Genomic DNA, 27,113 nt, shown 5'->3' with positions numbered 1-27,113 from the left:
AGGCCTTCTCTATCATATCCAAAGAAACTGCACTTCTACAAGTTAACACCCCATTTTATCGTGTTGGTATAATCAAGACTGGATTGTCTTGTTTGTTCATTTTCTTGTTTGCTGACTGTCTCCTGCCAACGAAGGCAGGCATTCTTGTTCATTGCTGCATCCCCGGAGCTAGAACAGGGCCAACCTAGCACATAGTAGGTTCTCAATCAGTCTGCTCAGTGGGGAAGGAAATAGCCATTCCTGGTGGGGTAACAGCTTAGCCAAAGACTGAAGACTTGACCGCTGTGTTTAGGTGGCACCCCACGTTCCCTGGGGCAGGGGCACAGGGGCATGGTGGGGGCGGGGTGGTCACCAGGGTGGAGGTGGTGAGGGCAGTGGGAGAGAAGCTGCAGAGGCAAGGGAAGCAGGAGGCCAGGCTATGCCCACTCTGTGCCAGACCTGTGAGTCATGCAGGGCTTTCCCAGCCGGGGCCTGGCTGGTTGTGCCAGTGAACATGGAGCTCAGCAGCCAGGGATTGCAGGGCCCACTCTTCAAGGGAAGAAACTGAGGCTCAGAGAAGGGACAGCGCAGCCTGCTGGAGGTCATCAGCGTGGCAGCTGCTAGCCAAGGCTTCTGGCTCTAAGCAGGGGCATCGGCCCTCAGCTGCTGGGAGCCCCAGGAGGGGTCTTGGAAATCCACTCATCCAGCCTTCCCTTTTCCAAGAAAGCAGAAGGCAGTGTGACATGAGGGCAGGCTGCTTACCCCCTGGCCCTTTTGGCTGCCTATTAGGGGCCTGGGGACCCCTCACTAGCAGCTAGAGGCCTCAAGAGATAATGCACAGGCTAGGAAAGGCCTTGTAAACTGTAGAGGGGTGCATGGCCTCTGTTGCTGCTGGTGGCAGTGTGGGCAGCTGTTCTCTCCCCGGGCCCGGGTGCTCACCACCTGGGCTGATGGGTATGCATCCGGAGCGAGGCCTTCCGGGGCTGGGCTGGCTCAGACCTCCGTACGCTGGAGCCCACAGCTGGAGATGCGGCCAGAGGTGTCTCAGAACTGCCCTCTGCAGGGACCTGTGCTCCAGCTGGCCGCCCTGGAGGCGCTGGTGGAGCTGGAAGAAGGGTAGGCGCCTGGGCTCTGGGGACACTCTCACCATTGCCCTATGGGACCTGCCCTGTCTCTCTGGTATGTCCCGGGCACCAGAGACCCGAGCTTTGAGGAGACCTTGGGAGTGTCTGTGTGCAATGAAGGAAGACATGCAGCGATGGTGTGCCTAGTAGTGAACAACAGTGGTATAAAGACTGAGCCAGCCTGCCTGTCCCTGATCCTTGGTACCACCTCTTTATGGCTAGGTGACCTTGGGCACCAAGGTACTTAGCTTCTCTGTGCCCCAGTTTCCCCCTCTGGAAAATGGGGATGGTGAAAGTCCATAGCCCATAGGATTGGCAGGAGAAGTTGACGAGTAAAATCCAGAGCAGAGCATGGCACATATGAAGTGCTCAAGAAATGTCAGCTGTGGAGGGGGGCTATGGCACAGTGTTGTGCATCTAAATGGGTGTGTGCAGACCTGTGAGAGGGATGGTGAGGTGGGTGGGTGTGATGGTGCTGCATGCACACGACTCCTGACAGTTGTGTGTGTCTGTGTCTGGGTGCGTGTGAGCTGGAGATCTGAGCGTCCTGCGGGCCCCTGTGGGGGTGGGGGGTGCTGTGGTACGCGGACGCTCTGGCACTCGGGTGTGATATGTACATGTTGTCGCTGGGTGTGTTTGTGGTGATGTCCACTCCAGGTATGTTAGGTCATGCATGCCCTGGAGAGCGTGTATGTGGGGGAATGTGCGCACGTGCAGGGCCAGCTAAGCACCTGTGCCTTGGGGGAAGATGTGTGTGTGTGTGTGTGTGTGTGTGTGTTTGGGGGGACGGGAATCTATAGCTCTCACAATCCAATTTGGAGGTCTAGAGTCTAGCAACAAATCTTTATTGCGCCCTACTGTGTGTAGACGGGTTGGGAAGCGCTGTGGGAAGGGGCGGTCCTGGGGTGTGTGTGTGGAGCGGTACCCTTAGGGGGGCGGGGCCCCATAGTCCGGGTAGGGGGGCAAGCAGGGGTAGAGCCGGGTTGGGTTATCCGGTGGCGATGAGGAGTGGTGGGGGAGGGCAGGGGGAGGGGGCGGAGCCGGCGGGGGGGGGATGGGCGAGGTTTGGGGGCGCGGGGAGGGGCGATGTCTCCTCCGCCGGCTCCGGAGGGAGGGGAGAGGGCGGAGGGAGGGGAGGGAGGGAGAGAGGGAGGGAGAGAGAGAGACAGGGTGAGGGAGAGACAGTGAGAGCGAGAGAGCGAGAAGGGAGGCAGAGGAGGCGCGGAGCGGGCGGCGGCGGCGGCGGCCTGAGGAAGAGGAGGAGGAAGAGCAGGCGGAGACGCCGCGCCCGGAGCCGGCCGGACCGAGCCGGGGGCGGGCTAGCCCGGAGGGGCGCGGCGGCCGCGGCAGAAGGGGGGGCGCTCTGCGGATGGCCAGGCCCGGCCCGCGGGGGGGGTGAGGTCCTCGGCCCCCCCGCCCTCCCCCCCCGGCCCCCGCTCGCCCCCTCCCCGGCCCGCTCGCCCTCCGGGGCGGTGGGGCATGGCCTGAGGGTCCCCCGTCTCCGGGGGGGTGGGGGGTGGGGGGAGGGGGGAGGGGCCGCGGGCGCCGCCGACCGGGACTCAGCAGCCCCGCCAGGCAGGTAAGGGGGCCGAAAACCCAGGGTTTTGGGGGAGCTGCGGGGCCGGGGACGCGGGAGGGGGCGGGGGCGCCCCGGACGTCCTTGGCCGCGCGCCGGGCTCCGGGCCCGGGTGTGCGGTGGGGGGTGGGGGTGAGGAGGGGAGCGTTGCCCCGGGCGACGCCAAATTGGGTTACGCCCTGGTCCCCCGTGCCCCGTCCCAGATAGCAGACTTGAGGGGAGGATGCGCCCCCCATCCCCCGCCAGTAAGGCCCCCAGCCCGAACCCGGTTCCCCGCGCACCCAGGCCAAGGGCTCGGTCGCTGTACCCACCTCCTGGCCCAGCCCGGCCACTCCCCCGCCTCGCGCACCCCGGCTTACCAGGGCCCGTAGACCCCTATTGCAGCCCCACTGCGCGAGGCCCCTCCCCCAGGTCACCCTGGTTCCCTGCCCCTCCGTCGGGGGTCTGGGCCTTGGCCTCCTCCGCCCCCTTCGACCCCCTCTAGCTCCTGCTTCTCCTTCTAGGCTCCTCCAATCCCCTCCCACCCCCTTCACAAGCTCCCCTCATCCCCACCCGTCTCCTCTCGCTTCTCCACCGGCCGGCGCGCCCCCTCGGCTCCCGCCTCCGAGTCCCGCTCCCGGGTGCCCCCGCCCCCTCTCCCCGGCCCGGGGCTCTCCCCCACCAGTTTCTCGGCCCCAGCCCCGGCTCCTCTCCCCGCCTTTCCCCGCCTCTCTCCGCCTCCATTCATTCTCCCGGGCCCCGCTCTCGGCCACACCAGCCGCCCCCTGTCCCCCCACAGCCTCCCAGGGCACCCCCTCTCTCCCCTTCTCCACCCCCCCACCCCCCCCCCCGCCGATTCCTCAGCCCGTCTCAGTACCAGCTGCGTGCCAGCTATTCTTAGCCGCGGAGCGTTTGATTCATGCCGCCCCGGCGGAGTGTGCCCGCTCCCTCCCTCGGGCCTGAGGGGGAGGGGCCGGAGCTGGTCTGGGGGGTTGGGGGCAGCCGCACGCGCGGGGGAGCCCGGGCCAGCTTTGCTTTCATCCCCCGGGCCACCCCATTAGTGCCCGGGTGAGGCTGGGGTCAGCCAGGGTCAGCCGAGGGGGAGTGGCAGCGGGCTGCGGTCCGGAGGTGGGATGTGGAGTCCTGCGGGTAGGAGGCCAGGGGGCCTCCGCAAGGGCAAGGTGGGGCAGCTCTGCTGGGTACCTGGAGGGGGGAGGGGGCTTCTCAGCCTGGCCACGCATGGGGGAGGGGTTGGCCAGCTCCTGGTTAAGCTGCTCGCTCACCCACAGCTCTTGGAACTGTCCTCCCTGCACACTCATTTTGTCTTCCCTCCCCAACCCCCCCAGCCCATCCCCACTCCCCCAAAGTCAGCAGTACCCTCCACTGCTTCCCATCTCCATGGCAACGGTGCAGGAGCTGGGCCTGGTGTGGGGGGGAGGGACCAGACCAGACATTCTGGTTTCCGGTGCTGGGGTGGGAGACTGGGAGAAGAAGAGGGAGGCGGACCCCATTTGGGACCCAGGCTTATAAGGCCACCTTGGGAGACAATATTGGGGATGTGAGATGACCTCCCACCCCAGTCCCCCAGACCATCACCCCACTCTTAGCCACCCTCCCAGCCCCCCAGTCTCCCTCAGAGCGCATCGGCCAGTACCAGGCAATGCCACTCCCCTGTCCTGTAGTGCCAGGTTATCCACAGCCACCCCACACTGACCCAGGCCACCCCACTACCAGCACCAGCCGGCCCACCCAGGCCAGTGTCCCCACCCGCCCACACCCTTCTCAGGATGCCCCCAACAGCCTGCAGAGGCCGCGTCTTGTGGTTCCCTCGGGGACGCCCCATGCATGATAGTTTGCCCCGTGACACCTGCATCTGAGTGTCCCCGCTCCCCTGGGACACTGATTCCCAGCAGTCCTCTGCACACGTTGTCAGCCACACTTGAGTGCCGTCACCAGCTCCACCGCTCCCCACTCCCGGGCACCGCTCCCGGGCACCACGCGGCCTCCCACTTCTGCCGCCCCAGACTCACAGCACCTCTGTCTCCCCATTACTACGTCCCAGCCTCGCCCGACCAGCTATCCAGGAGGAGGACGAGAGGGCCTCGGGTGAGGGGCCAGGCTGGGGCCAGGAGGGCAGGATGCCGGGGGGTCATCCACCTGTCTGTCCTCAGCTAATTTTAGCTGCATTTTCCGTGACCTGCCAAAGTGGGCCAGTAGCTCCCGCGGTGATTCTGCGGTTTCTGGGACACTGCCATGCTGGGTCAGCAGCAAAGTGGGGCGCAGGAGGGGTGGGGGGCTGCGAGCAGGGCCAAGGGCAGGGAAGGAGACGCGCTGGAAGCATGGCAGGGATGGGCGTGTGTGAGCAGAGGCGGCAGGAGTATCTGGGGGTGTGTCCAGCCTCCTTCCTGCCAGCCTGGGGCATGTGGGGTGGCAGCCCTCGGCCGCTCACCCACAAGGCTGCCTGCCACCTCCGAAGAGTGCGGGCTCCTCATCTGACAGCCGCCCTTGGCCCCCCAGCAGCCGCCTGTGATGCTGCTGTCCCCTGTCGCCCCGTGGCCCCACGATGACCCACAGCCCCGCGTCAAGCGAGGACGAGGAACGCCACAGTGCCAGCGAGTGTCCCGAGGGGGGCTCAGAGTCCGACAGCTCCCCAGACGGGCCCAGCAGAGGCCCCCGGGGGACCCGGGGCCAGGGCAGCGGAGCACCTGGTAGTCTGGCCTCCACCCGAGGCCTCCAGGGCCGCTCCATGTCTGTCCCGGACGACGCCCACTTCAGCATGATGGTCTTCAGGATTGGCATCCCGGACCTGCACCAGACAGTGAGTGACTGACGGCCCGCTGACCAGTGGGGGACAGGGACCCCAACCCGCAGGAGGAGGCTTCTGGTGCTGGGCGTCCGCCCCCTTTGGGCCCCATTTTCAGACCCCCACATGCTTCCCCCAGGCCCCCTTCTATCCCCAGAATCACCCCCCCCACCTTTCCAAACCACCTCAGGCTCCTCCCTGTCACCTCCCCATCCAGAAATGTCTGCGGTTCAACCCTGATGCCACCATCTGGACAGCCAAGCAGCAGGTGCTCTGCGCCCTGAGCGAGAGCCTGCAGGACGTGCTCAACTACGGTCTGTTCCAGCCGGCCACCTCAGGCCGCGATGCCAACTTTCTGGAGGAGGAACGGCTACTTCGGGAGTACCCCCAGTCTTTTGAGAAGGGGGTGCCCTACCTGGAGGTGAGGCCCACAGCCTGCCCAGCTTGGTCACAGAGGAGAGAAGGCTTGCCCCATTTTTCTCCCAGTCATGCCCTTGCAAGGGAAAACCCAGTGGGCTCCTCCAGATCCCCTCAGGATTAGAGTCAGAGAGGCCTGAGTTCAAAGGACAGTGTGTTCTGCCTCTGACCAACAGAGTGGCCTTGGGCAAGTCACTTCCCTGCCCCAAGCTTCTCCTTGCCTTTCAAAGTGGGAAAGGATTCACAATTACAGTAGGTGTTCTAGAACATTCTGTGCGGGGTCCAGACTCCTACTCCTCCACATCAGGGGTTGCAGTCCATATACTCCGCAGCAGCCCCGCACTCCTCTGCCACCCAGCCAAGGCTCCAGGGCTGTTTCCACCTTGACCCTGAGATGACCCCCCCCCCCCCACTGGCTCAAAAGGAGTCCAGCCTCCTCCCCAGGCCCCTGATTCCAAGTCTCTGTGTCTCTCCCCTCATACACCCCTGGCCACAGTTCCGATACAAGACCCGGGTTTACAAACAGACCAACCTGGATGAGAAGCAGCTGGCCAAATTGCACACGAAGGTGAGAGAACCCTGCTGGCGCTTACCCCCCAGCATCCCCCCCACAGAGACCCGGAGCCCTCCCCACCACCACTTTCCCACTTCCTCTCCCACCTCTTCCCCACAGCAGCCCTCCACGTTCCCCAGCCCCTTCTGTTCCTCTGCCAGGGTCCCCCACTCACTTGAGATGCTATGTTGCATTTGGGACAACCCCAAATGCCACCCCCTTCTCTCCATCATAGCCCTTCCTCGTTCCCCCCTCCCTCTGCCCCTCATGGCTCTGCCCAGGCCCACACCATTTCCCCCTGGCTCTCACTTTCTTCTTCCTTGGGCTCTCCCATCTCATCTCTGGGTCCCCCATATCCACGCAGGGGCCCTGCCTCCCCCCACTTGGCCTGGACTCTGACACACAGTGTCCTCTGCCTCAGGGCTGTTTTGTAGACACCCTGCAGTTCCCCCAATCCCATAGCCTAAACCTCTCCTAGGATGTCTCCCACCCCTGGCCACATAGAGCCATGTTGCCCTCCCAGCCTCCGACCATATGTCCCCTGTGTCTCCCCTGGTCCCCTAAGATCTGGGAGGAAGCCAGGGGGCTGCTTTAGCCAGAGGTGAAGAGAAAGATTCCTGACACTTGGGAAAAAAGTCCCTGGCCTCTCCTCATCCCCCACCCTGACCGCACCATGCATTCGTGTCTGTCCTCCCCCAAATATTCCATCCCTCCAGACCTGCGCCATCCACTCCGGGAGCCACCGGCCACATACGGCTCCCAAGCACTTCTGGTGTGGCAGGTCCAAACTGAGACTCGCTGTGAGTGTGAAATGCACACCGGATTTCGAAGACTCAGTATCCCAAAAGAGTAAACTTTCTCATTGATAAATTTCCTATGGATTACCTGTTGATACGGTAATATTGTGGATATATTAGGTTAAAAAGATAGGTCACTAAGATGAACTTCGGTACAATCAACTGTGCCCCTTCCTTTTTTTTTTTTTAAAGGTGGCTACTAGAGACTTTTCAATGCCACACGCGGCTCGCTGTGTATTTCCACTGGACAGCGCTGCTCAAGACCCCAGCTTTTCTCCCTTGCTCCCTGACTGGCCTGTCTTCTCTCTCTTGTCCATGGCTCAGACGGGGTTGAAGAAGTTCCTGGAGTACGTGCAGCTCGGGACGTCCGACAAGGTGGCACGGCTGCTGGACAAGGGGCTGGACCCCAATTATCATGACTCGGATTCAGGAGGTAGGGAGGGAACCGGGGGCTTTGGAAGAGGTGGGGGGAGCCAAGAACGAGGCATAAGGGCTGCATGTGACTGGCCTTTCCTGCCCCTTAGAGACCCCCCTGACTCTGGCTGCCCAGACGGAAGGCTCTGTAGAGGTGATTCGAACCCTGTGCCTGGGAGGGGCCCACATCGACTTCCGGGCCCGGGATGGCATGACAGCGCTGCACAAAGCTGCATGTGCCCGTCACTGCCTCGCTCTCACGGTGAGGTGCCAGACCCCCGGGACCCTCCCCCAGATTGCAGTGGTCCCCTAACAGCAGGCTGAACTGCAGCGAGTTGCCCCAGACCCACCCTCCACCTCCCCTTCATCTCCCTTGACCCCACAAGCCATCTGGTCTCCCCTTTGCCTCTCATCTCGCCTCCTGGAGGTCCCCTCCCACATCCCCATGGGGATGCCACTTCTGCTCTTCCCTCAGACTCCTCTCCCTTTCCCGTTTGTTCTTTCTCAAGCCTCAGTTCTTTAGATTTGTTAAAAATAGTCTCTCTTCGTGTCCCAAATACAAAGCCCCTTTCCATAGCCTGACAAACACGCAGACCCCATGCTCACTCCTCCAAGGGGATCCGAGACCCTCTGCTGATCCCCAGATGCACCCGCACTACAGAGGATGGTCACACAGAGCTTTCCCCAGGGAGATCCTAATACCTGTACTCTCCTGCTACCCAGACGTTCTGGTTCCCTCTGACCCAGCTCACCACCAACCCGGCCTCTGTCTCCCTCAAGTGTAGACCCTCCCTCCTCTGTTCCTTAAAGTACACAGTAAGCAACCTGCTGTGCCCCCAGATACAGACCCTCCTTGGCACACGCATACCCTGCAGACGCAGCCCCTCCCCCTGCTTCATAACTAAAGTGCACTTTCCCAGATAGACAAACCCGTATCCCTGCAAAATACACACATGGAGTCGGCTTATGTGGTCTTATTTTAAAAATCCTCTTCCTCTCCCCCCACCCCAATGGCGCTTGATCCCTCTTCATACACAGGTCAGAATAGACTGCCCCCAAAGATATGTAGCTGTTGATAAACACCCAGCTCACAGATGCTCCAGCTTAATGGACCCTCCCTTCCCTTTTCCAGCTGCCCCGAAGACCCTAAATGCAGTCAGACGCCAGCCACAAAGATCTGCTTAGGCGCTTGGAATTGACAAACCCTCTAGATGTACCCCCAGTCTGCTCCCTTCCGCCAGGCAGATCTGCTCTCACCCCCACCCCCGGCCTCCAGACCTACTCTGTCCAATCCTCTAGCCACTAGCCACATGGGGCTGTTTAGACTTAAGTTAATTAAAGTGAACTAAGACGAACATTTCTGTTCCTCAGGCTCACTAGCACATTCTAGCGCTCAAGAGCCCACATGTGGCTGCCGTGTTGGATGGGGAGGTTGCAGGCTGTTTTTGTCACTGCAAACATTCTGGTGGACAGCGCTGCCGCAGGCTGTCCTCACACGGCTGGGGCTGACAGTCCTCTAATGATGCTCAGCTCCACCAGCCTCTGTGCCCAGAGCTGTTCCTGGACGCCCCCTGCCCCCCTGCCCCCCAGCCCCCAGCCTCAGTGAGGCTGACCCACTCACTTTGGTCCGAGCTAGCCCTTCTCCCAGGTCTCCTTCTGCGTCCCACCCTTGGGATCCCGTCCCAACCACACCTCCTGCTTGGCCAGGGGTCCTCCCGCGTCCAGACTCTGTTCTCATGTGGTCCCACATGACCGTCCCGCTGCTCGGATGAGGCGCTGAGGCACCAGGCTCCTTCAGTGGCTCATCCAAAGTCAGCCATGGGTGGAAGGGCCAGGCTCAAGGTCACACAAGGGCATCGTGGCAGAACCCACAACAGCCTTGGCCAGTGTGGGTCACCCGAGACTCCCTGCCCCACTGGTCCTTCAGGTTGAGCCAGAACTAGTGGGACTGTCTTTTGTCTCCCTCCTCAGGCACTCCTGGACCTTGGGGGCTCCCCCAACTACAAGGACCGCCGAGGCCTGACCCCTCTGTTCCATACGGCGATGGTGGGGGGCGACCCCCGCTGCTGTGAGCTCCTCCTGTACAACAGGGCCCAGCTGGGCATAGCTGATGAGAATGGCTGGCAGGAGATTCACCAGGTGCTCCGGACTCGGCCAGGAGGGATTGGGGGGGGTGTGGAGCGGGGCGGGGGGGTGCCTAGGCCCTGATCAGAGCAAGGATCGGAGACCCTGGTGCAAAGAGCTGGCGATCCAGATGCTGAGGTCCTCATAGAGTATGGAGGCTGGAGGAGCATGGTCTCCAAAGAGAAAAAGATGGGAGGAGGCAACACCAGGACCCTAAGGGGGCATGGACCGGGGACTGGACATCTGGATCCCTGAGTTGGGTGGGGACGGTCTCTTGAGCCTCTCGAGGGGCCAAGCCAGGCACCTGGGTCTTGCAATGACCCAGGAAACTGACAGTCTGGGCCCCTGGGCAGGAATGGAGGCTGAAAGGAGAGGGAGAGGGAGATGCAGGGTTTCCTGGCCTCTGGCAATAGATACATGCCGTGGTTGGGAGAGTCTGATGTGGCCTCCTGGCTTCCCTGTCCCCTGCCCCCCAGGCCTGCCAGCGGGGTCACTCTCAGCACCTGGAACACCTGCTCTTCTACGGGGCTGAGCCCGGAGCCCAGAACGCCTCGGGGAACACGGCCTTGCACATCTGCGCCCTCTACAATAAGGTCTGCTCTGGCAGTGCAGGCCCGGGTCCTCCTCCTGCCCCCGGCCTCCCAGCCTCCCTGCGCGTCCTCTGTTCCATCACTGTTTCATTCATTCGTCCATTCATTTATTCGTTCATTTGTTCATTTCATTCATTCATCCGTCTCCTTCATTCATTCAACAGATATTTACTGAGCACCTTCCCCATGCTGAGGACCAGGCAGTGAGCGAGACAGACAGCCCCTCTGCCAGGCATGCCTTCCCATTACAGTCCAGAGTCGTGGGGGCCGGAATCTGGGCTTGGCCTTGGGGTTGGGGTGGAGATGGGTCTCCTGTGCCAAGATGAGCAGGAGTCAGCTGAGTAGGAACGAGAGAAAGGGTGTTCTAGGCAGTGGGCACAGCCCAGTTGAACAAACCAGAGGGCAGAGAGCACATCAGGACCGTTGCCGGAAGGGAAAGTTGCTCCCCGGGCCCCCTTTCCTGTGTGTCTCCATTCAGCTGTCCGTGGAGCACCTGCAGTGCGTTTGGGGGGTGCTGCAGGGGACAGAGGAAAGGCCAAACCCCAGCCCGGAAGGGGACAAGAGTATATTGCAAGTTGTAGCAATTCGGGGCTGGGTGGACAGCCCCCACCTCGGGGGTCGTGAAGGTGAGCGGTAAAAAGCCGGCAGGGAGCCTCACAAACCAGCCTGTGTGGCTCTCAGCCTTCTGACCCCAGCCCCAGGCGGATCCTGCGCAAGTCAGCCCCTCAGTCTCCTTCCTTGTTTTCCAGGGCTTCCTGCCCTTGGAGGGGTGCCTCAGGGACTCCGCAGAGCAGGGCTTGGCAAGCTGGTGCTGGTCTGCCAACCTCCTCTCCCCTTCCTCCAGGAAGTCTTCCAAGACAGCCCCAGCCCCTTCTGCTTCATCAGAACTTGCAGTGCCGGAGACGTGGCAGGTAGCCACGTGTTGCCTTGTGGCAGCGAGCAGTCTGCTCTGCCGAGGGAGAACTCAGTGTTTGTCAGACCCAACCAACGCGGTGCTGTCACTTCCCCTCCCCGGTGTTTCTGTCTCTCCTGCTCCCTGACGCAGGCCTCGTGCCCAGATTCCCCCGCTCCACGGCCTCTGCGCATGCCTGTGGGCAGACCACAGCCCCCCAGACAAGCCCTGTGCCCTCTCCCAGGCTCTGTCCTCTCCCCGTGGTGGGGATGACGTCAGCTGATCGAAGGGGAGGAAAGACCATGTATGTTAAGCACTCGTCCCCAGAAGGCAGCCTTGTTAGTCAGGACCTGGAAACCGTATTGTGAATTTCAACAGGGAAAACTTAGTATACAGAATTAGAGTGTGGGAGCAATTACTCTTAGTCGGATGACCCAGTCGTTTCCCCTCCTTGAGCTTCTCCTTTCTCCTCCGTGCAATGGGTCAGTAACACCTACAGCGCGAAGGATCAAGTGGGTGGATGTTTTGCTTTTGCTCTTGGCATGGTGCTTAGCAAGTAGATGCTTGACAGATATAGTTTATTTTGTACTTCTCCCTCCCTTGTTTTTCCTCTCAGACCTTAAGCTTCCCAAGGGCCAGAGCTGGGTCTGACAGATTTCCCAGCTCTCTCCTCCTCTGGCCTCCTGACATGCCCGTCTCTCCCCTGCTGGTGAAGGTCAGGTCCATGTTTATTGGCTCTGGGAGCTCCTCAAGGGTGAGGGCTCAGTCCGATCAGTTACTCTGTCCCAAGGCCGCAGGATGTAGTAGGCCTCGGTGCATCTTTGTTGAATGAGTGAGTGGACGGATGAATTATAAATCAGCTACCTTGAATTTGCCCCAAGACTACACAGAGCCCCCCTCAGAATATTCATCAGGTGTTTGCTCTGCGATAGACTGAATGACTCAGTGAATGAATGAATGGCTTGAACAAATGAATTTTGAGTGACTCGGCTCCGTATCCTTCATCCTCATACTTCCCCGTGCATGTTTCGTGGGCACCTACCGATGTGAGATGAATCAGACTCAGCATGGGGCCTGTCCTGCGGAGTTGGGGGGGAGTTCACATCTGGTGAAGAGGCAGATGTGTAACGAGGAATTGCAATGCCGTGAGATCAGTGTTGGGCACCAGTAAATCGAGGTTCTCGAGGTGTAGGGTGTATTGCTGGTTGGGCCCGTGGAGATGGTCTGGCCCTGGGCTAGGCAAGGTGGTGGTGGAGGCGGGCAGACACACACAAACACACACACGGCAGCTAACAGTCTCATTGGGGGTCAGCATGGACACACTTGGACACACACTCTCTCACACACTCACAAAAGCACCCAGAAAACTAACTGAGCTTACTTTGCTGTCCAGTGACTGAATTGGGCAACCTGAGCTGTGCGCCCACAAGACATAGATGAGCCCTAGGCTTCGGAGGCCACGTTTGAGTCCTACCTAGCTGCTCCACTCACCAGCTGTGTGACTTTGGGCACAGATTTGCCCTCTCTGAGCCTGTCCTATAGAATGGGACCATGCAAGCATCCTTGGCATGCTTGTTACACGGAGAGGGTGAGACCAAGGAGATGCTTTGTGAATGCTGGTTGAATTGCATCAATGGGGAGCTGGAGAGAGGAGTCGAGCCGGGGGCCAAGACAAAGGGTGGAAGACTTCAGCAACTGTTTATTGAACAGCTTCTGTGGCCCAGGCGCTATTCCAGGTGCTGGGTGCTGCAAAATCATGCCCTATATGAAACTCACGATGTAGTGGGGGAGAGATGCTAACGAGACAAGTAAAAGAGAAATGTCATTTGACGGAGATAGCGTTATGAAGAAAATGAGCTAATACTGGCTTAGAAGAATGCCTGGCATATAGTGGCCATCATATAAATAAAAATAAAACAGGGAACAGGATAGGGAGCTATTTTGACGAGGTGGCCAGAGAAACCCTCTCCAAAGAGGTGGCGTTTGAGCAAAAACCTGAATGAAGCGAGAAAGTGAGCCATGTGGAAATCTAGGGGCAGAGAATTAATTCCAAGGAGAGGGAGCAGCAGGTGCAAAGGCCCTGGGGCAGGAGCATGCCTGTCAGAGGAAGAAGGAGGCCAGTGTGGCTGGAGTACAGGGAGTGAAGAAAGGCAGCAGAAGATGAAGTTGATGAGGCTGGGGGTAGGAGGGTAGGCAGACCAGGTGGAGGTAGAGCCTCTAGGCCATGGCAAGGCCACTGGGTTTGATCCAAACAGTGAGAGGGAGTGACGTGGTTGACATTAGGAAGGCACAGATCTGGATGCGAACAGCATTCCTACCGCCCACTGCCCAACCCTGGCCCCCACTGCCTCCCTTCCTTCTGGGTCTAGCAGAGTGCATGATAAGAGCAAAGACTCTGGAGTCCGACAGACCTTGGTTCAAATCCAACCGCTGATAGTCACCAGCCGCATGACCTGGGGCTCCTTGTGATGTCTTAGCTTCCTCGCCTGTAAAATGGGGATAGTAATTTCCATCTCGTGGGTTGTTGGACAATACAGTGAGCTTCCGCCTCTAAAGTGCTGAGCCCCTGACATGCAACATGGGAAGCCCTCCGTGAGGCTTGGATTAGTGGCTCTCCACTGGAGCACCCCTAACCCCCAGGGGACATTTAGCAGTGTGTGCAGACATTCTTGGTTTTCACAACTGGGGAGAGGAGTGCTACCGGCATCTAGTGGTAGAGCCCAGGGATGCTGCTAAGCATCCTTACGGCACACAGGACAGCCGCCACTACAAAGATTGATCCGGCCCCAGATGTCAGCAGTGCTGAGGTCAAGAAAGCCTGCTTCTGCTGAGCACCATCCAATAGACTATAACACGGGTCATGCGTGTAATTTTAAGCGTCTCAGGAGCTGCGTTAAAAAAAAAAAAAGTAAATAGGTGACGTTAATTTTTGTAGCATATTTTATCAGCCCATGGTTTCCAAAAATATTATCATGTCAACATGCAAGCGATATAACAATTATTAGAGATACTTCGTTGTTTTTTTTTTTTTTTTTCATGCTAAGTTCTTGAAATCTGGTGTGTATTTTACACGTACAGCTCATCTCAGTTCGGACCGGACACATTTAAAGGGCTCTTGAGCCACATGTGGTAAGTGGCTGCTGTCTTGGGTGAGGCAGGTTTAGATCAGGTTGTTCCGGAAGTTCTTAGCCCAGTGCCTCTGTCTGCTCATGACCTTCACCGTTTTCTTTTGTTTCACCCTCTGCCACCGCCATCGCCTGCAGGAGACCTGTGCTCGGATCCTCCTCTATCGAGGAGCCAACAAGGATGTGAAGAATAACAATGGACAGACCCCCTTCCAGGTCTGGGGCTGTGAGGGCTGGTGGGGGGCCCAAAGAAGGCAGGGGGTGAGGAAGGTGGGACAGGCAGGGGTGCTGGTGGTCTGGGAGAGGAGGGAGGGGCGCAGTTGCTGGGGTGAAGGTTTGGGGGGCAGGGGCGGGGGGCAGCCAGCCAGGGACCTCACCGTGCTTCCCGCTCTCTCCCTCTGCGGCCTGGGCCACCCCACCTCCTTGTGTCCCCTCCCTCCAGGTGGCAGTGATCGCTGGGAATTTTGAATTGGGGGAGCTGATCCGAAACCACCGAGAACAGGATGTGGGTGAGCGAGTGGGAAGTACGGCTAAGGGGAGAACCTAGGGTATTGGGGGTGCATGGTGGGACTGGGGAGTCAGCGGACTGTGAGCATCTGGGTAGTAGTAGGGGGTGCGATTCCAGGCCCCCACTCTCTCTCACGTCTATCTTTCTTCCCTCGTGCCTCTCCCCGTCCTCCCTTGCGTGCATGCCCCCTCCACCTGCCTGTCTCCCCTGCCCCTTCTGCCCCCTGCCACTGTGCCCTCTCAGTGCCCTTCCAGGAGTCCCCCAAGTACGCAGCCCGGCGACGGGGACCCCCCGGCGTAGGGCTGACGGTGCCCCCGGCACTGCTTCGGGCCAACAGTGATACCAGCATGGCCCTGCCCGACTGGATGGTGTTTGCAGCCCCGGGGACCTCGTCCTCTGGGGCCCCTGGCCCTACCTCCGGGCCCCAGGGCCAGTCGCAGCCCTCGGCCCCCAGCACCAAGCTCAGCAGTGGGACCCTCCGAAGTGCCAGCAGCCCCCGGGGCGCCCGGGCCCGCTCCCCATCCCGTGGGAGGCACCCTGAAGAGGCCAAGAGGCAGCCCCGTGGACGGCCCAGGTAGGGGAAAGCTCAGCCCTGGTCCCGCAGACCCCAGCCCAACCAGATCCTATCCTCGGAGCCCCAGCTCCCCCCACCCAGGCTGGCGCCCCATCCACCCCAGTCCCTGGTCCCACCCTCAGGCCTCCAGATCTCTCTCCTGCTCCCTGAGGAAGGGAGGGCATTGTAAGCCACAGTCTTGCACCCACCCCCAAATGTGCCAGTTTAGCCAAGCACCTGCTCGATGCCAGGGGTCAGGGGTGGGGTGCCCAAAAGAAATGTTGGCTCCAGCCCCCGAAGACAGACTGACAGACAGGGCAAGGTGAGAAAAAGCCAAATGGGGTGGGGATGGGCGAGGGACTTGGGGAAGGGTTTCTGAGCTTGGAGATGAGACCACGGTGCGGGGCGGGGGGGTAGTGGAGGAGCCACTCAGGGTAGAGGGGAGGACGAGCAGGGGGCATTCTGGGGGTAAAGAGGCCAGGCTGGCTAGAGGAGGACGAGAAGGGGGACTGTGGCTGGCCAGTATGTCCTGAGGACACGGGAGAGCAAAAAATCATGGCAGGCCAGGCATGGCAGGCAGAGGAGTTGGACCTGCACCAGGAGGAAGCTGGGAGTCTCTGAAGGCTCGTGAGGGAGCTGAGAGATGACACAGTCAGAGCTCCGCTTCAGGAAGCTGAATCAGGCACAGCACGCAGGGCCGTGGGAGGGGCAGAGCCGGAAGCCAGGAGGCAGAGGAGGGGGCTGGGGGGCAGCAGTGGGCAGGCAGGGGGAGCCCCCAAATGCCCTCTTCCCCCCAGGACGCCAGAGCTGGGACACCCACTCAAGCCCCCTCCCCCACTCTGATGCTCCATCTCCCCCTACCCCACGGACCCCTGTTCTCCCAGAGGTGCCCCCTCCCTCCATTCTCCCTGCCTCTCACACCCTCTGTGTATGCAGCTCCAGTGGGACGCCCAGGGAAGGGCCGGCAGGGGGCACAGGGGGCTCAGGGGGCCCTGGGGGCTCCCTGGGCAGCCGCGGGAGGCGCAGGAAGCTCTACTCAGCAGTACCCGGACGCTCCTTCATGGCCGTGAAGTCCTACCAGGCCCAAGCCGAGGGGGAGATCTCCCTGAGCAAGGGGGAGAAGATCAAAGGTAACAGGGCAGGGCCGGGCCAGGCTGAGGGTCGGGCAGGGGAGCCAACCACTCAAGGAGAAGACAGTCAAGGACAAACAGTTCTCCGGGGCCTAGGCTGTCCGATGCACTCTGGGGACCCCAGGGAGCCCCTGGATGCCCCTCTGCCCCAGAGGAGCATGAAGCATAGCTGCCCAGATGCCACCCGTCGGGAGGAGGTGTTGAGGCAAAAGAAGGGAAATGAGCATTTGGGGGACCCCGACACCATGCCAGGCCCTGTGGGAGTGGTCCCCCTGCAGGGTCGGCCTTTCAGGGGGGTGTCAGGAGCCCCTCTGACAGTTGAAGGAACAGTCTCACAGGTCAAGTGACTTGCCCCAGTCCCCAGTGTGAGCCCACAGTCTTTCCTGCCACCTGGTGTGGAGCGTGGGGCCAAGCCACCTTGACCTCACCTCCTGCCCCTGCCAGGTGCTCTCATCTGAGGAACGGGGTGGGGGGCCCGCTTCACGGGGCTCTCATGAGACAGGTGTTGGAAGCCAGGACCATGCCAAGGGCTCCCTGAGCGGCGGCAGACGCTGCTGTTCCTGGAGTTTGCCTCTCTTTGGTTTTTCTGTCTTCTTCTGGAAAATGGTGCCAGTAGCCTTCACGTGCAGACTTCGCAGGGCTGTTGACGTGTGTTCTTGGATAGAATGAAGCTTGGAAACGGGAAGCAAGCAGACGTGGCAATTAATGCGAGGCGGGGGAGCAATTCTTTGCCGACTCTAGGCTGCAGGGGAGCTGAGTAGTGTAGAGCTGGAGGGCCAAGCTGCCTGGGTTCAAATCCTGGCTCTACCACTTCCTGGCTGGGTGCCCGCAGACAAGTGACTTTTCTCTGGGCCTCAGTTTCTTTACCTGTACAGTGGGACCCTGGTGAGAATTTAAAAAGTCAGTCACCTTAAAGCACCCAGGACCACACTGAGCACATAGCAAGCGCCAATGATCGTGATCCTCCGCGGGCCCCCATGACAGGAGCTTAGAGGGGAGAGAAAGAGACCCTGGCTGCCCGTGAAAGCTGGGGGTTCCTCCCATGGGAGACGGAGGTTGTGTGGGGCCTTGAAGCATGTGCAGGGATCAGAGGGTCAGGTGGGTCGTGGATCAGCATCCGTTTTGCACTATCTCTTCCCGCAGCCTGAGTTCCTGAAGGCAAGGTCACGTGTCATTGATCTCTGGGTTGCCGGGGCCCAGTGTAATGACCCAGGACACAGGAAGCCTCAGTGCACATCTGCTGAATGAGTGAATGAGCGAATGAGTGAATGGCCAGATGCAGGAGCAAACTGTGGGGGCCAGGGGCAGTGCCTCCAGAGGCAGGGTGCCTGGGAAGTGTGCGTGTCTGTGTGCGGGTGTGAACACATACACACAGGCACGCACACATGGAGGGTCAGGTCGGTGCTTTGAGACAGAGTTTGCAAGAAGAAAGGGAAGCTAAGGTCCGAGGGCAGGGACTTTCCGTGTGCGGGATCTTCCAAGTTTCTTTCTGAAATTCAAGCCCAATACTCCTGTACAATGCCCCGTTTTTGTATCCTTCCCTTTCATTAAGACGTTTAGTCGCTTCAAAGCCTGCCTCCATCCACGATGCCACTGAGGTTCGCCGCATCCCGATGAGGCAGCAGGCTCCCTCTGCTCTCAGGCCAAAGCCCGGTGCCTGAGCCTGGCTTGCCAGCCCTCCCCTGCCCACCCACCCACCTCATCTCATGGCACTCTTTCCTTCCCCCACAGGGCGCCAGGGACCTCCTTCTCCCCATTGCTCACGTGCCCCAAGCCCTTTTCCACACCAGGCTCTTTGCACGAGCTGTTCCTTCTGCCAAGACAAACTTTTCCTCCCTCTCTTTGCCTCTTTAACTCCTAGGATCCTTCTGGTCTCAGTCTATATGTCGTGTCCTCCGAGACATCGTCCTGGCCCCTTTGCCGTCCGATTTATAAACCCCCATCTGGCCTCTCTTCGGACACCCCGTCCTTTTCCCCTAGAGTGCTGACCTTAATTTTCAATTGTGAGGTCCCTTACAGAGTTATGCCTCCCACGGCTGCCAGCGTGGAAGCTCCCCGAGGGCAAGAACCACAGTGGTTGTGTCCAAGAGTGCTCTACCCCGTGTCTAGCCTGGTGCTTGACTCATGACCGGCACTAAATAAATATTTGTTCAGTGACCGGACGATTGATTCCATGACCACCAAGCCGGTCACTGGAGGGCTAGCCAAGAACCCAGACCCCTTGTTACCCCCTCGCCTGTTCCCTTCCATGACCTTGAGCATCTCCTCGATTTGGTCTCCCCAGTGAAGCAAAGAAAAGCACCAGGGGGCCCCAACTCAAATCCCAGTGTGGCTTGAGCCATCTCTGGGGCCAGGGACTTTTCTGCTTTAGCTTCAGCTTCTTCATCTATAAAATGGGAAATCAGTTGTTGCCTACCCTGGTAGGCGTGAGGGAAGTGTGCGAAGGGCCGAGCGGAGACAGAGCCAGGAGAAATGAAGAAATGGAAGACTGTGCATCTGTTACTGTTGCCATGACCATCAGCATCAGAAGCATCAGCAACACAATGCTTGAACAGAGAGGTAGCAAAACACTATGACTCAGAGCATTCACGGTGGAGACACAGAGTGGTGTTCAAATCCAGGCTCTATGGATTACAAGCTGTATATTCGGGAGCAAATGACCTCGGCTCCCTGAGCCTCGGTTTCCCTACCGGCAAAAGGGGTTTAATGGAAGTGTCCCTTCTTAGGGTTCTGGTCACCAGTGAGAACCGGATAGACGTTAGCAGTCCCCGATGTCCGTCTTTGTACTTGAGTGGCCGGCTCACACACACACAGACACAGAGCGGGCAGTCAGCAAACGTGTGCCGTGTGTGGCTAAGAGATGGGGCCAGCAGGAAAGGGCCTCCAGTGACGGGTGGTGGACAGGAAGAAAGATGTGATTCTAGTCTCTTCTCCTGTCTAGAGCCAGGGGAAGCAAAGAGAGGCAGAGGGCAGGAGCTGGAAGCAAAGGACAGAAGTTTAAGTGGCCAGGAGGCTGTGGGAGGGGGCGGGGGCAGTGGCGGGACTGTAGAAGGGTTTAGGGAGTCTAGAAGGGCTTCACGAAATTACAGAACACCCGAGCTGTGACTGGTTGGTTACCAGGGGAGGTGAGGGCCAGTCCTGGATGTGTCCCTAACCTGCGAGGACCATGTCACCAGACACAGCCCTTTCTCCCAGTGCCTCTGGATGTCCCCACTGGATTCGGAAATCAAGAGTGCAGGAATGATAGGATTTGATTCTTCCCCTCCCCCTCATCCCTGCCTTGGACATTTATTAAGGATGCCCTTGGGCCAGGCCCTGTGCTAGGTGCTGGGGAATTGTGGCAAGGCTGTGCATCGAATATGTTGGGGGTGGGGCGTGACACGGAAACACAGAAATGTTTCTATGTCCCTGCTCCCCACCCAGTGCTTAGCATCGGGGAAGGAGGCTTCTGGGAAGGCCAGGTCAAAGGTCGCATTGGCTGGTTCCCCTCTGACTGCCTAGAAGAGGTGGCGAACCGCTCCCAGGAGGGAAAGCAAGGTAATGAGGACTCCCTAGTTGTCCCTGATCATCTGAGGGTTCTCCTGACGGGGGTGGGGTGCTGGGAGGTAGAGGGGACGACGTGGGCCAGGACCCCCAGGGGTGGGCCCACGGTTTCCAGAGTGAGGGTCCAAGGTCGTCCCTTGTCCCCCTGCAGAAAGCCGCAGTGACAAGGCAAAGAGACTCTTCCGGCATTATACCGTGGGCTCCTACGACAGCTTTGATGCCCCAAGGTAAATGTCCTTACACCCTCGGGTGCCCCTCACCCCAACCTACCTTCATACTCCACCTTTAAATATTTCCACCACCTCCACGCCTCCTTTCTGCTCCCTCTAAAGTTTGATCCAGAGCTGGGGGAAGGCAGAGTTAGCTTCAGACCACAAGCTCATCCCAAACCATCCTTGGCAGCCACTGAGGCTGCCCAGGTTTGGAGTAGCCTGAGACCAATGGGTGGACAGATAAGGATGGGGATGTCTGGGGACCAGGGGAGCTCGTGTGTGTGGCTGGCTGGAGGCCTTTGTCTCCTTCATGTGCCCCATCTCTGTGCGGTCATGTGCAGCAGAAGTGTATGCATCCCATGCCTCGCACGGGCGTGGGGAGAGGGGCAGGCAGAGCTGGGCCAGGAGGGGTGGGGGTGGAGAGATGGGCACACTGACACCTTTCCCCTCCCTGGCTGCTGGCTGACTTGCTTCAGAAGCTTGATGGATGGGATTGGCCCAGGGAGGTGAGAGGGGAGGGGAAGGGAGGGCACGGGGTCAGGAATGGGAAGAAAGGGGTGCCTGGGGATGTATGGACTTGTGTGTGCACGAACAGAGCTGGTTTCCCTGTGCGTGAACATCTTACACAGGCGAGCGTCCTTGTACGGATTCTCTGAGTGTGTCCTTGCCCCTGTGTCTCTGTAGGTGCGCATGACACGTGTCCGTGTGCATGGGTGGCTAGAGGCCCCTAGACGTATAGCCATGTGCCTATATATGCCCATGACAGCGAGAGAGTCTGTCGTACTCTGTATAGATGGATGCATTTGTGGCTGCCATTTGTGGGCGCACGATTGAGCCTAATCGTGTGGCTGGCACTGCACATTTGTGTTTCCCTGAATCTGTGTGTCTGAGAATGAGGGCAAGTGTTTCCAGGGATGTCAGTGTGTCTGCTTACCTTGTATGGACAGGTTGGTTTCTGCACACGTCTGTCTCTTTCTATGCATGTCACTGTGCGGGCGTGTTAGCCCAGAAAATTGTGTGCATGCATTTGCATCTGTCCGATTGATCTGGAATTCAGGACCTGGGGCCCTGGGGGAGGGGAGGACAGAAGAGGGGAGGATTCCAGGGCTTGGGCTTCCAGAAGGGCAAGACTGTGGGGGAGGGATGGTCATAACTGGGTATCTGAAAGATGACACCCTCCCCCACCGCTCCCCCCATCCAGGGAAGGGTCTCCTTGTTTGTAGCATCCTTCCATTAAATGTGTCCAAACCTATGTGTCTGTGTTCTGGCCAGTGGGGACGGGAGGGGGGGGGGGTTGGGGGGAGAGAAATAACAAAAGATGGGGAGAGAGGATGGGGCTGGGGTGCCACCCTGCGCCCGGAGTGTCTGAGGCGCTTGACCATTGTGCGTGTTCACCTGGCACGTCTCTGGCTCTGGGCACCGGGTGAGTATCAAGGTCCCCCCCACCCCAAATCTCCCTATCAGCCTCTGCTTCTTGTCTCTGACAGTGTCTCTCTGGGTCTCTCCTTGGCCTTGTTTTGGGAATCACTTGCTCCCCCAGCTGGATAGGGGTGCTCCCTCTTGCCCTCAGCTTCTTCCTTCTCCTCCCCTAGCTCCGTCAACTTCATCCCCTCCCCTTCTCCTTTCCTCCTTGTGCCCACTGGCATGTGCTGCACTGTGTGATGTGTCTGAGCCTCTTCCCCTCCTGCCTCCCCCCTGCTCTCCCTGACCCTGTCTGAGGTGGCCTGGCCTGTGGTGTGTACCCTGCATCCCTGCTGGAGCTCTGAGGTCCTGGCCTGTTGCCACCCTCTCTCCTCTCCCTGGGGGTCTATGCCCTCTCCTCTCTCAAGTGAGCTGCGGTGTGTGTATGTCCCTCGTCTGGGCTTCTTTGGGGCGGGGGGAGGGGTGTCTCTCACTGCTCTGGGGCCCAGTCTCAATGTTCCTAGCCTTCCCTTCCTGGCCCTTCCAGACTGTGTCGGGGTGCATTATGTGTCGGTCTGCGATGGGGGGCTGTGCGTCCCCTCCTGGGGCCTCTCTCACCGTGGTATCCCTGCTGGGAAGTGGGGCTCGGTTCGCGCGTCCCCGCACGCGGTCGCGAGGCATCTTGTGTGGTGGTGTGCGTCTCTCTCCGCTCTCCCTCGCTCTGCACCTGCGCGGGAGGGCTCTGGAGGGAGGAGGGGGTTAAGCGGGGGGCCCAGACCGGAAGTGCCTCCCCTTCTCCCCCCCGTGCCTCGCCCCTCCCCCTTCTCCCGCCAAGGGGGCCCCCGCGTTCCCCTTCGGGCCCCCTCCCCCCTGCCCGGCCCCCTCCGCCACCCGGCGCAGGACGCCAAGGGGTTAAAGCCTCGCGCCCGCCGCCCGCCTCCGGAGCTGTCCGCGGTGCTGAAGCCGGCGCCTTCCGCGGTCCTCGCGCTCCCGCCGCGGCCCGACCCCGCGCCCCGCGCCCCCGCGCCCCCCGGCATGTGAGCCCCCGGCCCTGCCCTCCCTCCCGCGGGAGGGTGCGCGCCCCCTCCCCCTCCCCCCTCCCGGCGCGGGTCAGCATGAGGCGGGGCCTGGGGGCCCGGACACGGGGGTTCGGCCGAGCGGGGACGGGGACGCGGCGGCGGCGGCGGCGGCGGGGGCGGCCGGCACCGGGCCCGGGGCCGGGGCCGGGGCCGCGGCGGCGATGGCTTTGTCTGCGGTCGGCGGCGGCGGGGGTCTCGGAGGCGGCCCCGGTGGGGGCTCCCTGCCGCAGCCGCCCCCCGCGCTCTCCTCCAGCTGGCCGGCCCTGGGGCCCCGGCGGCGCAGCGTCTGGTACATCTACAGGTAACGGAGCGCGCCGCCCCTTTTCTCCGCGGCAGGCTGGGAGGCCCTGGCCCGCTGTGACGACCCTCTCCTCGCCGCTAATCCCCCAGTCTTGGGACTCCTCCCCCCTCAAGCCGCCCCCCCACCCCCTCTCCCCTCACCTTCCCTCAGTGATAAACCCTTTGGACCCCTCTTCTCAGCCTTTCTCTCATCCCCGTCCCTGGGCCTCTCTCCCCGAGCCCCCCCACACACATACACTCCTCAGCCCCCTTCCAGGCCCTTTCAGACCCCCTCATCTCTTCCTCCGAAGCCTTGCCCCCAGTCGAACCCTCCAAACGGACCCCACTCCGGGGTTTGGAACCCACTACCCCTTTCTGCCCCCCTCACCGCCCCCACTCTGTTGAGCTCTCCCCGTGGGGAGCCACAGTGACTCCCCCTCAGGCACCTACATTCCAGGTCCCTGTTCCTCTGATCCCCACCTCCCCACACCCCTTTACAGAGTTGGCAAGTCCCCTCATTCATACCCCTCTCTCCCATTCACAGTCATCCCCCCATCACACACACATCCCACCCCCGGCCTCCCCTCCCCTCCTCTTTTTCCGCTGCGTGTCACTGTGCGACCGTGCATGTGTCAGTGTGGATGTGTCGGTGTGCGTGCGTGTGTGACTGCCTGCGGCCATGCGCACACGGCTGTGTGTGTGTGTGTGTGTGTGACAGAGAGAGAGAGAGAGAGAGAGATGGAGAGATGGTGGGCTCCCAGTCCCCCTCCCCCAGCTGTGTCCATCTGTGTGTCCCTGTTTGATGGTGTCTATCTCTGTGTGTGACTTGGAGCGACAGAGAGGCTGTCTGAGGATTGTGTGTGTGTGTGTGAGTGATGGAGTGGGTCTGTCCCAGGGACTGCGGCTGTATTTCCCATTACCTATCCTCTCATGCCAGGCCTGTCCCTTCCCCCCGACAGCCCCCCCTTTTCTAGTCCCTCCGTGTGTCTCTGTCCCCATGTGCCCCTCTCCCTGCCTCCAGGGGGTCTGTGCCGGTGTGGGGCATGTGTGCTGAGCCTCGGCTAAGCTTTTTCACGGGGAGCTGCATCTGCCTGTGTGTGCCACTTCTTAGCATGGGAGGGGGCTGGCTTCCCTGCGAGGGGGCCTCTGTGCAGGCCATGGAGAGACCCATGGAGATGGGTACATGAGGAGGGGCTGAGTACCAGAGGGGGTGCCTTGTACAGCAGCAAGCTCTGGGCTGTGGGATCCTGGGTGTGTGAGAGGCACCTTTGGGATGGGGGTGGGGGGAGTGGATGCTGCTGCAGTCTCCGCGTGTGGGATCCGGCGAACAAGAGCTGGCCGCTGAGCTCCAGAGGCCACTCCGGGGTCGCCGAGGGATGGCCTGGGGGAGAGCATTGTGTGTGCTCCTGCAGGGCAGGTAGTCAGCAATACCAGCCTGAATGGGGTGTCGCGTGGGTAGAGAATGCTGGGCCAGGGGTGGGGTTAGAGGGTCTCAGTAGGAGGGTGGCCGATGAGATTGGAACAGGGGAGAGCGGAGGACACTGAAGTGGGGGAAACGGGGGTGCTGGAGCATACAGGGTGCGTGGGGTGTTTGGAGAAATGGGGTGAGGAGGGAATGCAGGAACTGTGAGGAGGATTTGGGGGTGGGGATTCAGGCAGCACAGGGAGAGCACAGAGAGGATGCAGGGAATATAAATGAAATGCAGCTGCAAGTACCAGGAGGCGGAAGGGTGTGTGAGGAAGTGAGTTGATGCAGAAGTAGAAAGAGGCTTCCACGGATGAGAATGCGGGGGACTGGGGAGTATGAAAGGAACCTAGGGTGCTGTAGGGGACACAGTGGGATTGCATGCAGAGGTGTGAGAGGATGTGGGAGGGGTGAGGCTAAGGGAGAGGGGGCATAAGAGGGATGAGGGTCTGTGGAGGACACTTTGGGGAAGGGAATGGGAGGTGTGCAGGGGCCGAGTAGGAGGTAGAGGGATGACCCCATGGGGGTGTGATGAGGGCTAGGGGAACTGAAAGCTAATGAGGGTGGGTTGGACCAACACGGAGCTTTCCGATGGCATGGAGGAGTAGGGAGCAAGGTGCTGAGAGGTGAAGGGGCACACACAGGAGCAGAGGATGGGGAGCACAGAGTTTAGGGAAACTGTTGGGGCAACAGGGCAGGTGGGAAGTTGGAGGATAACGTGGTGGGATGAGGGAAGCATCCCATGGCCAGGGATTGGGCAAGAAAGTCATGGGAGTGCGGAGAGAAAGGAGCCTGTATGGGATGGGGATGCTTGGGAGGGAGGGACACAGGTGGAGTTGGGATGATCTGGGGGTGTTTGGACGTTATTGGGGTGTATGGGTTGCCTGTGAGGAATTCAATCCTTGGCTTTGACACTTTTCTAGCTGGTGTGATCTTGAGCATGTTACTTCTCCGTGCCTCAGTTACCCCTCCCAGGGGTGTTGTGAGACTATGTGAATAGATAAACATTAAGTACGTGGAGTGGCATCTGGCAGTCAGCAATGGGTCAGTAAATGTCACTCATTGTTGTGCTGATGGCATAACCTGGGATAAATTTCAGGCTCCGAAGGCGTGGATGCTTATGACCAATTTGGGGCAGATGTATATGTGCTTGAAGTATTTGGGTGCAGTGAAGTGGACGGTATTATAACTGCAGCCACCCAAGTATTTCTTCTGTGTTTCTGAAGATTACTCACTGTGTGACCTTAGGCAAGTTGCTTAACCTTTCTATGCTTCTGTTTCCTCACCTATAAAGTGGAAATAGTACTTATGCCTACCTCAGAGGCTGGCTAGGACAGACAACTGAGTTACTCACCTGTGAAGGGTTTCAGATACCGCCCCGCACATAGCAAACGCTTCTTCCTGGCATGCAATGGACATGGGAGTTCTGTTGAATTATATTGGGGGATGGGGTACTTGGGGGAAGGCTTGTGTCTGGAGTGTGAGAATAATGTGGGGGTAAAAGAGAGATTCCAGGGGTAGGGGAAAGACGTGGGAAACATAGGGGTTTGTGGCATGAACAGAAGAAAAAGAAACGGTTGCAAATGAGGGATAAAGGAAGTCCCAAGGGCAGGCTGTCTGCTGGGGACCTGGAGGTCTGGAGGGGGTCTGGGGGTAGCAAAGGCATAAGGACTCAGTGGAAGTGGCCAGGTGGGGACAAAGGTGGGTGTCGCAGAGTGCATGGTCAGGAGCAGGCAGCTCTGACCTCTGAACCAATTTCTGTTGGCCTTGGCCTTGGCCCCTTCCTCCTCTCTTTGCCTCCCTTCCCTCACCCCTTCGAAACCCCTTCCCTCTTCTCTTCCTACACCCCTTCTACCCTGCTACAAAGGTGGCCTCTCCCTGGCTTGAATGTAAGGTCAAGAAGGCATGGTGGGTATGGTGTGGTGTGTTGACTGGACCATGGTGACCCTTGAGTGAGAGAAGTGGCTAGGTCTGCCCGTGTGTATACACGCGCTGTTGACCACACCCAGTTACGATAAGGGGGGACGGGGGCAGGGCTGGCATACCGCGCATGTGCAGACCGCTGTCGCTGGGGTACAAACGTATGGATGTGACAGTGACAGTGGAAGTCGTGGGGATCATGGGAGTACACAGGGGTGCTTGTGTGTAGGGGGAATGGTACCGAAATACGGTAGGAGCATGGTGGGTATTATTGGCGTGTGCTGGGATGTGTTCAGGGGGCGTGTTATGGGAATACACTGAGATCTGAGGGAGGGGGAGTTATTATTGGAGCATACTGGGATGTGTGGGGGGCGTTACTGAAATCTACTGGAGTATTCGTGGAGGGCTGTTTTGCCGAATCTGTGGGGGTAGGTAATTGAAGCATGCGGGGAGCATGCTTGGCTATTATTGGAGTGTGTTGGGGCTGGTGGATATTATTGGGATCTGCTAAGGGGTCTGCACGTGTGCTGGACAGGTCTCAGACGTGAGCACAGGATGCTCGGGGTGCATCAGGGCATGCATCCTAGTGGATGGAGGGTATTCTTGGGGCCCCCGAGGGGAGTGGGGTTGGAGTCAGGGTGTATGGGTAT

The 27,113-nt window shown here is 59.7% G+C and overlaps 1 protein-coding gene across 1 annotated transcript in view; it reads left to right on the top strand.

Annotated features, from left to right (window-relative positions):
* The first annotated feature begins 2,308 nt into the window (after nt 1-2,308).
* The window catches only part of SHANK1 (SH3 and multiple ankyrin repeat domains 1), a 46,270-nt gene continuing 21,465 nt past the window's right edge, over nt 2,309-27,113 (top strand). The window contains exons 1-14 of the mRNA XM_064581885.1: nt 2,309-2,682; nt 5,176-5,476; nt 5,679-5,882; nt 6,375-6,446; nt 7,553-7,661; nt 7,753-7,904; nt 9,614-9,781; nt 10,243-10,359; nt 14,512-14,589; nt 14,816-14,882; nt 15,125-15,455; nt 16,371-16,564; nt 19,988-20,101; nt 20,259-20,334. Of these exons, the coding sequence (XP_064437955.1) occupies nt 5,222-5,476; nt 5,679-5,882; nt 6,375-6,446; nt 7,553-7,661; nt 7,753-7,904; nt 9,614-9,781; nt 10,243-10,359; nt 14,512-14,589; nt 14,816-14,882; nt 15,125-15,455; nt 16,371-16,564; nt 19,988-20,101; nt 20,259-20,334 (1,937 nt within the window). The 5' untranslated portion in view covers nt 2,309-2,682; nt 5,176-5,221. The remainder of the gene's footprint in view (nt 2,683-5,175; nt 5,477-5,678; nt 5,883-6,374; nt 6,447-7,552; nt 7,662-7,752; nt 7,905-9,613; nt 9,782-10,242; nt 10,360-14,511; nt 14,590-14,815; nt 14,883-15,124; nt 15,456-16,370; nt 16,565-19,987; nt 20,102-20,258; nt 20,335-27,113) is intronic.

This window comes from Mirounga angustirostris, unplaced genomic scaffold (assembly GCF_029215605.1).
Source record: "Mirounga angustirostris isolate CCGP_5_RB_7025 unplaced genomic scaffold, mMirAng1.0.hap1 SCAF_16, whole genome shotgun sequence".
Classification (NCBI taxonomy): domain Eukaryota; kingdom Metazoa; phylum Chordata; class Mammalia; order Carnivora; family Phocidae; genus Mirounga; species Mirounga angustirostris.
Note: the sequence above shows the minus strand (reverse complement) of the source record. Positions and strands in the feature narration are given on the sequence as shown.